Source organism: Pantherophis guttatus, chromosome 1, assembly GCF_059756535.1.
Source record: "Pantherophis guttatus breed Tessera chromosome 1, ASM5975653v1, whole genome shotgun sequence".
Classification (NCBI taxonomy): Eukaryota; Metazoa; Chordata; class Lepidosauria; order Squamata; family Colubridae; genus Pantherophis; species Pantherophis guttatus.
This window is the reverse complement of record NC_142063.1, coordinates 295,153,967-295,166,155: the sequence shown is the minus strand read 5'-3', so window position 1 is coordinate 295,166,155 and position 12,189 is coordinate 295,153,967. Positions and strand designations below refer to the sequence as shown.

The following is a 12,189-nucleotide window of genomic DNA, read 5'->3' as shown; positions in this document are numbered from 1 at the left end:
CTTAATGTGCTAATTATAATCAAATCTCATTGACTGATGTTAATACAAAGATGTTAACAGCAGTGTCAGCAAATAGATTACAGCAAATGAAATGATATTGTTTGTTAGCTAGAATAATCAAGCAGGGTTTATAAAACTAGGCAAGCAGCAAAAATCATTAGATTAGTTGTAGATAGATTTGAATAAAAATAAAGATTAATTTGTAATTATGTCATTAGATGCTAAAAACGCCTTTGACAAAATAAATAAACAGTATGTTTGCTGTATCAAATATATTTAGATTTCCTTTGGAATTCATAAATCTCCCATATCTAAAGTAGTTATTTTCTCCTACTTTCCCATTATTCAGAGGAACTACACAAGGATCTCCACTTTCATCCTTGTTTTTAATATTTTCATGGAATCCTTGGCTTGTATTATTAGACAATATAGGGAGATCTACATAGTATATAACTCAGTTGAACGTGAATTGGTTTCATTTGCAGATGGCATTTTGTTTATTTCTAAACCTCATGCTGCTATTCCACAGTTGGTACAAAAGATGAATGTCTTTAGCAAAATAGCAGGTTACTGTATTAATTGCTCCAAATTGGAATTGATGCCAAATTAAAAATTGATGCCAAATTGAAAATGTGCTTATTGAGCCATTAAAACAATATTAATTCCATATTTATACCAAATCCATTAAATATTTAAGTATGTACTGTATATAATAAAAGATATAACTCAGTAACATGTAATAGAAACAAAATATAGAGATCTCTTCAGATATCAATATGGGAGTCATTAAACTTTACACTTTGGGGAAAGATGAATGCTTTCAATATGAATATTATTCTCAGAATAATGTATACTCTGCAAGGGATTACAGTTTATATATCTGGATAATATTTTCAGAAAATGAATTCTTTGTTTAGAACATTTCTATGAGGTTCTTTGATTCTGAGAATATAATTACAGAAAATGCAATTACCAATTAATGATGGAGCAATTGGTTTTCCAAAACTGGAGGTATAGGTATAGCATCATCCTTGCCTATTGCCAAATATTAAATATTAATTTAATATTAAATATTTTACTTTTCAAAATATTAAATACAATATTAAAGCCAACAATTGGTGTTTGTACAATTTTCTGATTTGGGCAACTTTGGAATATAAATATATAGCACCTTTGGTTGGATGGACAGTATTAGGATAAATATATTAAAACTCCGGTATCTCTGGAAACATTTACATCAGTTAGAAAGTTATGGAATGTAGTATCTACTTTAAAAAAAGATCTGGCATTTTTCCCACACCGAATTGACTTTATTGGAAAATCTAACTTTAAAAATTGGAAGAAACATGATGATATAGTAAAATTGGACAGATTAGGGATACTGAATTAGAACCAACTGATTGATAAGATGTTTTTTTTTAACATACTCTGTGTTAAAAAATAAATATCAGATATCAGATATAACCCAATGGTAATATTTACAATTACAATATTTATTAGCAATCTGTTTAGACTAGTAGCATTTTCAGATTCAGAGACAACTGAGATAATAGAACAATTTGTTAAATCCTTTAAAACTAAAAAACAACCTATTGGTTTTTATAGATATTTGTTTTTGATAAATCAATTAGACATGCCGATGTTAAAAAAAAAAGTGGAATAAAGAATTAGAGGTTCCTATACATGGTTAAATGTGTACTGTAGTGTAGTGTAATTTAATTTACAGTGTAGTGAAACATGACAGTGAAGTTTACAGTGGCAGTAGAACTTTTTGTGGGAAGAAACATACTACATTTCATACAAGTAGGTTGAAGGATTTTGCGCAATGAAAAATAAGAAATGATGCCTTTTCCTGAATGAGATGGAGTATCTCAAGGTAAAATTAAAACAAAAAGAAAGGATTATCAGTGAGGAAGGGATAGTCACACATAAAGGAAAAACCAGAATTTTAGTTCCCCCTGCCCAAATCTTTCTTTAACCGTGTTAAACGTATTTCATAGCATACAAGATGGGGGCAGGTTAGTTCCCTGCCACAAAATAGCAGAAACAGCATCAACTATTTTTGATGCCAGTGATATATAGAGATCATCAAAGCAGAATTAGGGGACTGCAGCTTGTCAATGAGTCTTGCACTTCTCACAATTCAGTTAGACTTCTGCAATAACGTTTACTTCATCTGCCTTAGAAAATCATTCAGAAACTACAGTTGATCCAAAATGCAATGACCCATTTATGTTTCTATAATCATTTCACATCCATTTTGCATGTCTTACATTGTGGTCATGAATAAATAAATAAATAAATAAATAAAATAATAATAAACGTTTAAAAAAACAGCAAAAACCCTACAACAACTTATTGCCCTGAAAATGAATTTCAGGATAAATGCAAAATAGGCGTTCTACACAGCAATACAATAAAACATTGGTCTTCATTCTTATTATTTCTGCTTCATCAGGAAACTCTTACACTTAAAAAAATAAACTAAGACAAATCACTTAAGTATCATGAATAAAAAGGAAATTAAAAAATGGACAGAGTATAGAAAAAATGAGGTCAAAACAAGTTTCGAGCGGTCTTAGGATGCATACCATCATTGTTTCTAAAGGTAACATTTCAAATAAATAATAAGCATGACACTTTAGTAGGTCCTAGGGGACATTTCTATAACTTAAGACTAATTACACAGCCCCAGATTTCTAATTTAAGGATAAATAACAATTTTAAAAATAGCTAGACTCCAAGTCCCCCACTTCCTATATACCAGTATACACAATTACTTTAATAACAGAAGTATCATTACCTCTTCCTATTCACAAATCTCTCTCAAGAACAGCTAACAATGGGAATAATAATTGTATATCTGTATCCTGAAAACCACAATGATCCCAACTGATTCTGAAGAAACTAAATCAGGCTAAATTTGGAATTCAGGTTATTGCTGAACAGTCATAAGAATACTTCCTCTTCTTTGAAAGAAAGGAAAGCACCCCACCCCCACTTCTTTCCACTTGACAACTTGCATGGTCCTGGGATCAGGGCAGCAACTGGGACTGCTGGGATTGACATCCCTAAACAATGCAATCATGTGACATCACACTTTATGATCATATCAATTACCAATGGATTCTAGGCTCGATTGCCATCATAATCCAAAGGCTAACTGTACTGCCATAAAAGAAATCCATGTCCCATATTTCTATCAATTATCTGTTTTCATCACTGGGTTTACAGAGAACTTCAAAACTAGGTTTGTCAAAGCTGGGCAAGGATATGTTGTGGTCCTCCAGCAGCCTGCGGAGCTGGCAGCAGAGTCGGACAGTGAGGAGGCTGGGGAGGAACACGGGCCAGTCCTGGAGTCTGGGGAAGGCTCGGACAAGGCTTGGAGATGATTGCCCCCTCCCATAAGACATAAAGGAAGAGCAAAGGCATGCTGGTCTTTGCAGGAAGCAACATTGTGGATAGTGTCAGTTTGTACTTTGAAGCTCCATTTTTGACTCTGTGTTTCCGTGTGGCCTTGCCAAGATAATTGCCAATTAGGTCTTGGGTAGCGTGTCAAAGAAAATAAAGATGGGTGTTTACCAGCCTTATCCGAAGGACTGTGGCAGACTTCTGTTGGACTATATAAATAACTCTTGGTGATTCAGCACGTGCTGTGAATTATTTTAACAGCCGTTAAAATAAAAAAAAGGGGTTTTGGGACTAATTGTGTGCTTTTTACTATATCAGGAAGCCTAGGTCAGAACAGGATACAGGATACTTTCTGTTGCAACCACTTGATGATTTTGTCTTTGATCCAGAACTGAGGACTTTCACAAGGTGTTTTTTTTTTTTTATCCACTGTCAAAGTGAAACAAGGCAGTGAAACTGTTGTCAGGACAATGATAAAATCCACCTTGTTGACCTCTATTACTTCAGTGGAGATATTGAAAAAACTACAGTCAAAATAGAATCCCAGGACCTCAAAAGTTTAACTGCATGGAATGAAGAATTGTCTTTCATAAATTTCAGAGTAACATAAAAAGAATAATCCTTCTCCTTTTTGCTAGTCCTATTTCGTTGTATTCTTATACTTAATTCACTTGTTAGCAAATATAGTAATTTGCCCTGGAGGCTATTCAATACTATACTTAGTCTCAATTTTTTCCCCCTAGAGAAGCATTTTAGGAGATATTACACGAACATTCTCTGCCCTGAATTTAAACTAAGCAGATGGCAATGACATTCCTCCAACAGTTTTGTAAAATGACAGTTAGCATTGGTTTGAAAGGCAGAAGATAATCTATTTTATGAATGTCAGAAAAAACACACAAGACTTTGAATTTATGTGCCTTTTCCTTTCTTGAAGATTACAAACTTTAAAAGAGTATAAAAACTACAAATAAAATATGTTACATTCTCCTCTGTTTCACATTAGAAATGTCATTACAAAGCACTATAAAATTTCTATTCGCATATACTCTGGAAATTACAGGATACCTTTTAGTACAACTCTTGTATACTGAATTGTACAAAGGACAAACAGCATTTTCTGTATGGTGCCAATCTATTTCATTTTTCAAATACAAATGTACAGAAAATCCTTAAGAAACAATATTTAAAGGAAAAAGAAGCTTTATTTCTTAACAATGCAGAAGGAAGAATGTAGCTCTAAATAGGAACATTTTATTGGGCGATGTGTTTTTTCCAGATCTCACTTGCAGTTAATCAATAGAGTCCAGATTGTTATTTCTTCCTTTAAATAGAGATATATGTCTGTGTGAGTTTATAGCAAAGAACCAGCTTCTTTTCTACACTTTTTATTGAAAGAGCATGGGAATAAAGGGCCAACGTTTTGAAATAAGGTGGAACCTTCCCTTTCCCCTTCCCCTCCCTCCCTCCCTCTCTTTCTGTCTCTCTTATATGCTGCCCATCTCAGCAAAGGCAACTCTAGGCGGTTTAAAATCACGCAATAAAATGCCATATAAAATATTAAAACAATAGATATTTTAAATTTAAAATTCAGTTAAAATTAAATTGACCAAGAAGGGAACAAATGTGCAAGTGGAGGAAGTTGGGTGTTATCTAATCCATTAGCAACCTCCAGAATGTCACACCCCCATAGGGCCCCCTGGCCAGTTGGCAGAGCCATGTCTTCAAAACCTTTCAAAAGATCAAAAGGGTAGGTATGTATCGCCCCTTGGGGTTCACAATATTCCAGAGGATGGGTGCCATGGCAGAAAATGGTCTGTTTTGGATCCCACCAGCTGGAATTTCTTTGGAAGCATTCGGAAGCTTCAGCTGATACAGAATGCAGCTACATGGGTTATAAACGGTGTCAGTTATTTGGCAAATATAACACTGCTGCTTTGGGAGCTGAATTGGTTGGCAGTGTGTTTCTGAGCGCAATTCAATATGCTGATTGTTACCTTTAAAGCCCTTCACGGCTCAGGACTGGCTTACCTGAGGAACCATCTTTTCCAGTTATTTCTCCTATCCAATCCAGTCTGGCAATGTCCTGTCTCAAGCCAAGCACAGACACACACACACCCAAGCGGCAACTGCAAACTTACTTATAACAATCAACAAAAAGCCAGGTGCCAACACACTTGAAGTTTCCATCAGTCTAGCAATTTGCATTAATAAAGAGTTCCAAGTCCAGGGAGTCAGGCACAAGAGTGGTCAAACGGTTCCAGAATCCAATGCACAGAAAGGGTTGTCGATCACTTGTTAAGAGAAGACTGGCAAGCAAGGCAAGGCATAGAGAATTGGAGTAATAGATGGTTGTTTCCACTACCTGTCTTAAGTCAAAGCTCCTCTTAAGTAAAAACATACTGGTGTTTCTCATTTAGGAAGGCAGGGCTGGTTCCCTGTCATCATCAGACTCAAGATTCCAGAGCCTCCATGACAGGCATGATGGACATGCTCCGGGTCCCATAGGCCAAGGAATGATAGCTGCGGAGACCAGGAGATGTGGCTTTTCTGCATAGCGCATGCCTTCTAGAATATTCTCCCTCCTGGAATTAGGATTTCCCACCCCTGATGGTCTTTCAGAAGGCCTTGAAGACCTAGCTATGTGCCCAGGCCTGGGATTCCGAGTGTGGGAAGGACAGTTTTCTGGCTATGTTGAAGCTGACAGATTATAGTATCTCTTGGTTGCTATTTGTGTTTAAGCATTTTTGTTCTGTGTTTTAACTATTTAATTGTTTTTATGATTGTTTGCCACCCAAAGTCACTCGTTTTAGATGGGTGGCTTTACAAATCAAATCAATCAATCAATTAGTAAAGTCAACTTCAAATGGAGCCTGATAACTGCTAGCTTACACTGATGTATTTATGTAATTCAAAAATTATAAAAATCGGAAGGAAATGGAGAGGTCAAATAGGGTAACCTTCTCAGTGCAGAATCTGCTAAAATATTTTGCAGAGATGGTTATCTCATCTCTATTTAAAGATCTGCAGCAAAATGCAACATATGGCTTCACCAAGCAACCTGTCCCACCGATTGATAGCTCTTACAAGCAGGAAATGCTAACATCTAAACTGGTTCAATTTCCCTGCTGTTTCAACTCATCATTTCAGGCCCTGCCTTCTGAGCAAAATATTTGCTCCCTCCTCTATACGATAATCCTGTGGATATCTGAAGACTGCTATTATATTTCCCTTCAACATTTGCTTCTGCAGATAAACATATCAGGTTTGCTGAACCATTCTTCACAGGACAAGATTTTTAATTCTCGGTTCACCTTGTTACCCTTTCTTTGAACTTGATCCAGTTTGTCAATGTTCTTTTTAGACTGCTATGCCTAGAACTAGAAACAGTATGTCCAATGGGGCTTGACCACAAATTGATTAAACTGATCAGTCTTTTTGTAATGCATGTTATTAAAAATGTTGACTCGTACAGAAACCAGGACAAAGCACGTGGCAATCCACAGTACTACTCTTGAAGCTGATGCAAAGCCATTTATGAGTATTCTCTGGGTGTAGTCATTCAATTATGAATCCATTTAACAGTTGCATCTTCTAGTCCATATATACCATTTTACTAATGAGGGTATCATTAAGCGGAGGAAGAAGAAGAATGAGAAAGTTATGGATGAATAGAGTTGGTGAGATCTTCAAAAAGACAGAGATGAAAAATTTAAAGAACAAAAAGCAGCGTATGGAAGTGATCTATGAATGTGATGGAAGCAAGGATGGTTTGCAGGTGACAGAAGATACAAAAGGCATAATGAGCAGTGTAGGTATAAACTAGTTAGTTATATTACCTTTTCTTATCTTGTGCCTTCAAATACTTCAGTTTACTATTTCTTATTCTTTTCTGCCCCCTTGCATAACACTGCTTACCCTGAAAATGAATAGCATGATGGATAGATGTATATGTAAATTTCATTTAAAAGCCTGATTAAAATTTAAAGCTTTTTCAAGGCCAGAAATGAATTATCTGTATGATCCTTTAAAAAGGGACTATTACACAACTTAAAGATCAGAATGGAAAGAGGGCTCTTATTATTTTTTATTTATACTAAGATAAATTCAGGGGTGAAATTAAAAAATTTCCCCTACCGGTTCTGTGGGCGTGGCTTGTTGGGGGAAGGTCATGTGACTGGATGGGCGTGGCCAACTCAACATCACTCACCTCAAGGGGCTCCTCACCGGCCCCTCCCCTCCCAGCCACTCCTTGTTGCGAATGGCAGGAAAATGGGGAGGGGAATATTCCTGCCTACCATCCTTCCCTCAGTCTGTGCTGAGATTGAGGAATGGATGACAAGCAGGAAAATCCCCTTCCCCATTTTCCTGCCTTTCACAAAAATGGCTCCATTCCAGCTGCTCCCCCCATCCCCCTCCCTCCTGGGGACTACTTTAAAAGGGACAGGTAGTAGTTCCATTGTGAATAGAGGGAGAAAAGTTAGCATTGTCTCTGCTGCATTTAACATTGAATTCTGTGGCAGAGAGAATGCTAACTTTTCTCCCTCCATTCACAATGGAGCTGCTGCTCCCTTTATGGTTCCCTCCTGGCCCCCTCCCTCCTGGGGACTACCCTGAAGGGACAGGCTGCAGCACCTCTGTTCTGAATGGAGCTGCTGCATTTAACATTGAATTCTGTGGAATATCGAGCGGCCGAAAGAGGTGAGCAGTGAGCGGCCGGGTGTGGGTGGGGGCAACAAGGGGTAATTACTACTGGTTTGGCGATCTGATGCCCATAATCCCTAGCTGTTCACCCGAGCCAGTCTGAACCGGTAGGATTTCACCCCTGCTAAGAGTTATTTTGAAGGAACGGGAAAGAAGAAGAATGTTTTTGGCAAATCAAGATGATGCCAAAATGATACACATTCAATGACATACTCACACAAATGATGCTATTATAAACTTGCATCTGAACATCTGACCCAAGAACACATGTCACAGAATTCACAATTATATCATTACACAAATATTATCACTATCCCTACTCTCATGGGTGTTTATCAACTTACGCAAGGGTGCCTAGCAACTTATAGGAGGAGGGTAAATGATGAAACATGTGTTGCAACAGAATTTCCTTTTTTTCTTGTGATGTCATAACACAAGAATGAAAGGATAGACCTGGAGCTGTGGAGTCATACTGCATGTTTTATCATTTTGGTACTGTTGTGATTAGGAACAAATATTTTTGTCCACCTATTTCTATGGAATTCTGTAACACATTTCTTTTAACTCTGTTCCAAAAAGTTTCCACATCTTCTTTTCTCGTGTTCCCTTTCCATTAACCTATTTTCTAATACATACTGTGACTTCCTAGTTTCTCTCTACATTATTTGAGTTATTTGCCTTTTTCATCTATTTTTCCAAATATCCATTCCTGATACTAGCACATAATGGTCTACCCATATTCAGAAGAATTAATCATCTTTGTATCCCTTTACTAATTCTCTCAGGCTTTTATCATAAATAATTCAATAAATTGTGCTTTTACATTTATATTCTTATTCCCCATGAATACATATGAATAGACTCATATTTAAAACTAACATGCTTTTTTAAGCAAATACTTACCAAAGAATCACCATTCTTGTTTGTTCTTGGATCTCTGAATGCTCCAATCATCATTTCCCCCTACTTTCTTGTTTTGATCCCACCCATCCATTCATATCATCCAGCAAAATATTTTTTTCCCCTAAATGACACTCATTCAGAATTCTGCACAGTGTTTCCCAAAATTCACCTGTGATTCTTCTATATCCACAGGTTGGTTACTATAATCAATCTATGAATTTTTATTTCGATATGTGCCCCATGATAATTGGGATTACATCGATTCATACTTTCTAACAATTTTATCCTTTCATTCCTAATCAAACCTAAACCTTAGCTTTCCTGCACCTATTTATCAACTCTACTCCACAAAATCAGACCACTTTCATTCAGATATATCATGTCCTTCTGCTTTCTTTTAGTTCCACAAACATACAACTTCTCTATTTTCCTTTCATTAATCAATTAATTCATGCAATATACATTTAATTAATGCATATTGTAAGCAGTTTTACACAATATTAAACCTAGAATTATTTTTAATAATGAATATATACAATAAGTGTGCCTGAAATTTTATATTTATTGAGCTGAATGCAGTACTTAATTCTAAGCAGACACGTACTGTATATAATTTATCTGTAAAACACATTGTTTATGTACCCCAAAAAAAGACTAAGATCAAGTAAAATGTTACTAGACCAAGTACAACTATACTAAGACTTTACTAGTATTTGTCTGAACATAGAAGACGTTTTACCTTCCACATCAAGGCACCTAGGTGGACTATCTGACCAGATAAGATTATACATGCACTCAAGGAACTCTGCACCTTCTAGTTTATATCCAGGAAAACACTGAAAATATATCATTGATCCTACTGGGAAGGAAGACTCGAACTGAGATATATTAGTGAAACTATGAGGAAGCAGCAGTGGTCTCAGGCAACCTGAAAATTAAGAAGAAGGAGGTGTCTTATTATGAGATATTTATTTTTTTAAAATAGCTACTTAGCAATAAATTTAATATAGATATTCCTTCATCTGAACAGCAAATTAATACTTCGATTCATTCTTGAATTCCCTCATTCCCATATATGCTAGATCACAATTTCTAATTGTTCAGCATACACTTTGAAACAAAAGTACTAAATTCAGCATAGGATTATTTTAATATGAGATTTTCTACATTCTTTGTTCTGGTCTTTATTTTGTTTTTCATTTAGATTTCTGAGGTCTCCCAATCATCACTGAGTTTGGTGGCCTTAGAAATTTAAATTAAAAAAAAACAGAACCTATTTGGAACAATTGTTCCTTTCCTTTGAAACTGTTACGCTAATGTTTTATTTACTGTTATTAGTATTATTAAAATATAGACATAAATGGATTTTTAATCTATTTTAACTAGTTGCAATGGTTCTGATAGTCAATACAGAAGCTTTCCAGTTACTCATTACTTACAAAATTGCATAATGGGTGTTTCTAGGAGAATACATGATTATGTATTCATACAGAATACAGAAATTATGATAGCCACATATTACTATTAATGAGCAGATGGGCTGGGAAAAAATAATCCAAATCCCAGCTTACTTTATACATATTTAGATCTAGGTAAAATCTTCCCTGTCACTAAAAAACACAGTATTTATTTAACATGTTTGGATATTTTATTAAAAATATAAACAAAAATAACCTAGAGCAAAATTAGATTTGCACAACAGTGAGCAAAATGAATCAGATTTACATTGATCTTTACTTTAATTTATTAAAAGCAAGATATTTATATGTGGCCTAATTGCTCCAACGGGAAATCTCTAGTGCTATGAAAATGGAAGTTATGTGAACAGAAGACTTTCCTGGCAGACTGAGTTTATTCTTACCTTCCTTTTAGATGCTAAATAAAACTACAATAAAATATTTAAAAAATGTATGAAAGCATATTTCTGAAACAACTTTCATTATAATTGTTTTGATCAATATATTTTAATATTAAAATAATTTAATAAAAGCTTACTTATAGAACAAATACTTCCATGTAGACACCAACAGGATGCTTAGCTCAAAGTTCTAACTTTTTCTTAAAAGGAATTCTCAAAAAAAATCTCAAAAAAAGAATTTGAGGATATTTCAAAGAGAAGTTTATGAAAAACATCTAATATGCCAGGTTGTCAGTTATGCCTTTTTCTGCTATTTTTTTTATAAGTGTTCTTTATTTTGCAAAATAAAGACTAGGAATTAATAACAGTTGTCTATCTACCATATTAACCTCTAATAGTAGAAAAAAAGTCTGTCATTCTCATGTAACTTCTCTTAACTTTTCAAGCCTTCCAGTTATTGCAGAACACCCTAGCTGGCCATTTACCATAGATGAGAATAATAGAAGCCTATTATGCTACAGCCTGTATTGAAGTCCTCCCATTTAAATGTTGTCATTTTGTGGGATTGAAGAAGCATACCTTATCTTTGGCAATTTCTGCTCTCTGGAACAGCTTTCCCCTGTGTATCAATCTCCAAGGATTCTGGCTTGGGAACAGGTTATTTGAGGGACTGTCTCTTGCCAGTCACATCCACCCAACCCATTAGAGCGGGAAGGTAAGGAATGTTGCGGGTCCCATCCCCTAAGGAGATGCATCTGGCGGGACCCAGAAGGACCTTCTCCATAGTAGTTCCCTTCCTCTGAAACATTATCCCTCCAGAAATTAGACTAGCCCCCACTTTGACACTTTTTCATAAGGCCCTAAAGATATGGCTTTGCCAGCAAGACTAGGGAATCGAGAGTGGGATGGAACCCATTAAATGGCTGGTTTGAGTGTGTGTTGTCGCCAGGGGAGGGGGAATTGTTATTTTATTGTTTTGTTGTTGTTGTTGTTCATTGTGTTTTTATCGTCTGTAAGCCTAGAGTCGCTGTGAATGAGTAGACGCCTATATAAATTCTCTAAAATAAATAAAATAAATTTTCTTAGGACTTGGCTTTGTTTCCAAGGCAGAAGTTAGGATGCCTCTGGAACCTTTTTTTTTTTTTTTTTTAAATATCAGGAATGTTATTTTAATCTGGGCAATCATGTTGTGTGGGTTGTGTTTTAACTTATATAATGGATATATTATAAGACAGTGATGAACTTTTTTAGCACTGATTGCCCAAACTGGAACGCGCGCCAGAGCACCAGAAACCTGAAGACCAGCTGGCCAG

General features: G+C 35.7%; 1 protein-coding gene across 4 annotated transcripts in view; it reads right to left on the bottom strand.

Moving 5' to 3' along the window:
- SUSD4 (sushi domain containing 4) overlaps positions 1-12,189 on the bottom strand; it is a 67,571-nt gene that overhangs the window by 19,243 nt on the left and 36,139 nt on the right. For 3 of the 4 annotated variants that reach the window (XM_034427896.2, XM_087883160.1, XM_034427892.2), the window contains one exon: positions 9,758-9,946. The exons of the other annotated variant lie outside the window; for it this stretch is intronic. In XM_034427896.2, the coding sequence (XP_034283787.1) occupies positions 9,758-9,946 (189 nt within the window). The remainder of the gene's footprint in view (positions 1-9,757; positions 9,947-12,189) is intronic. 4 annotated transcript variants of the gene reach the window in all.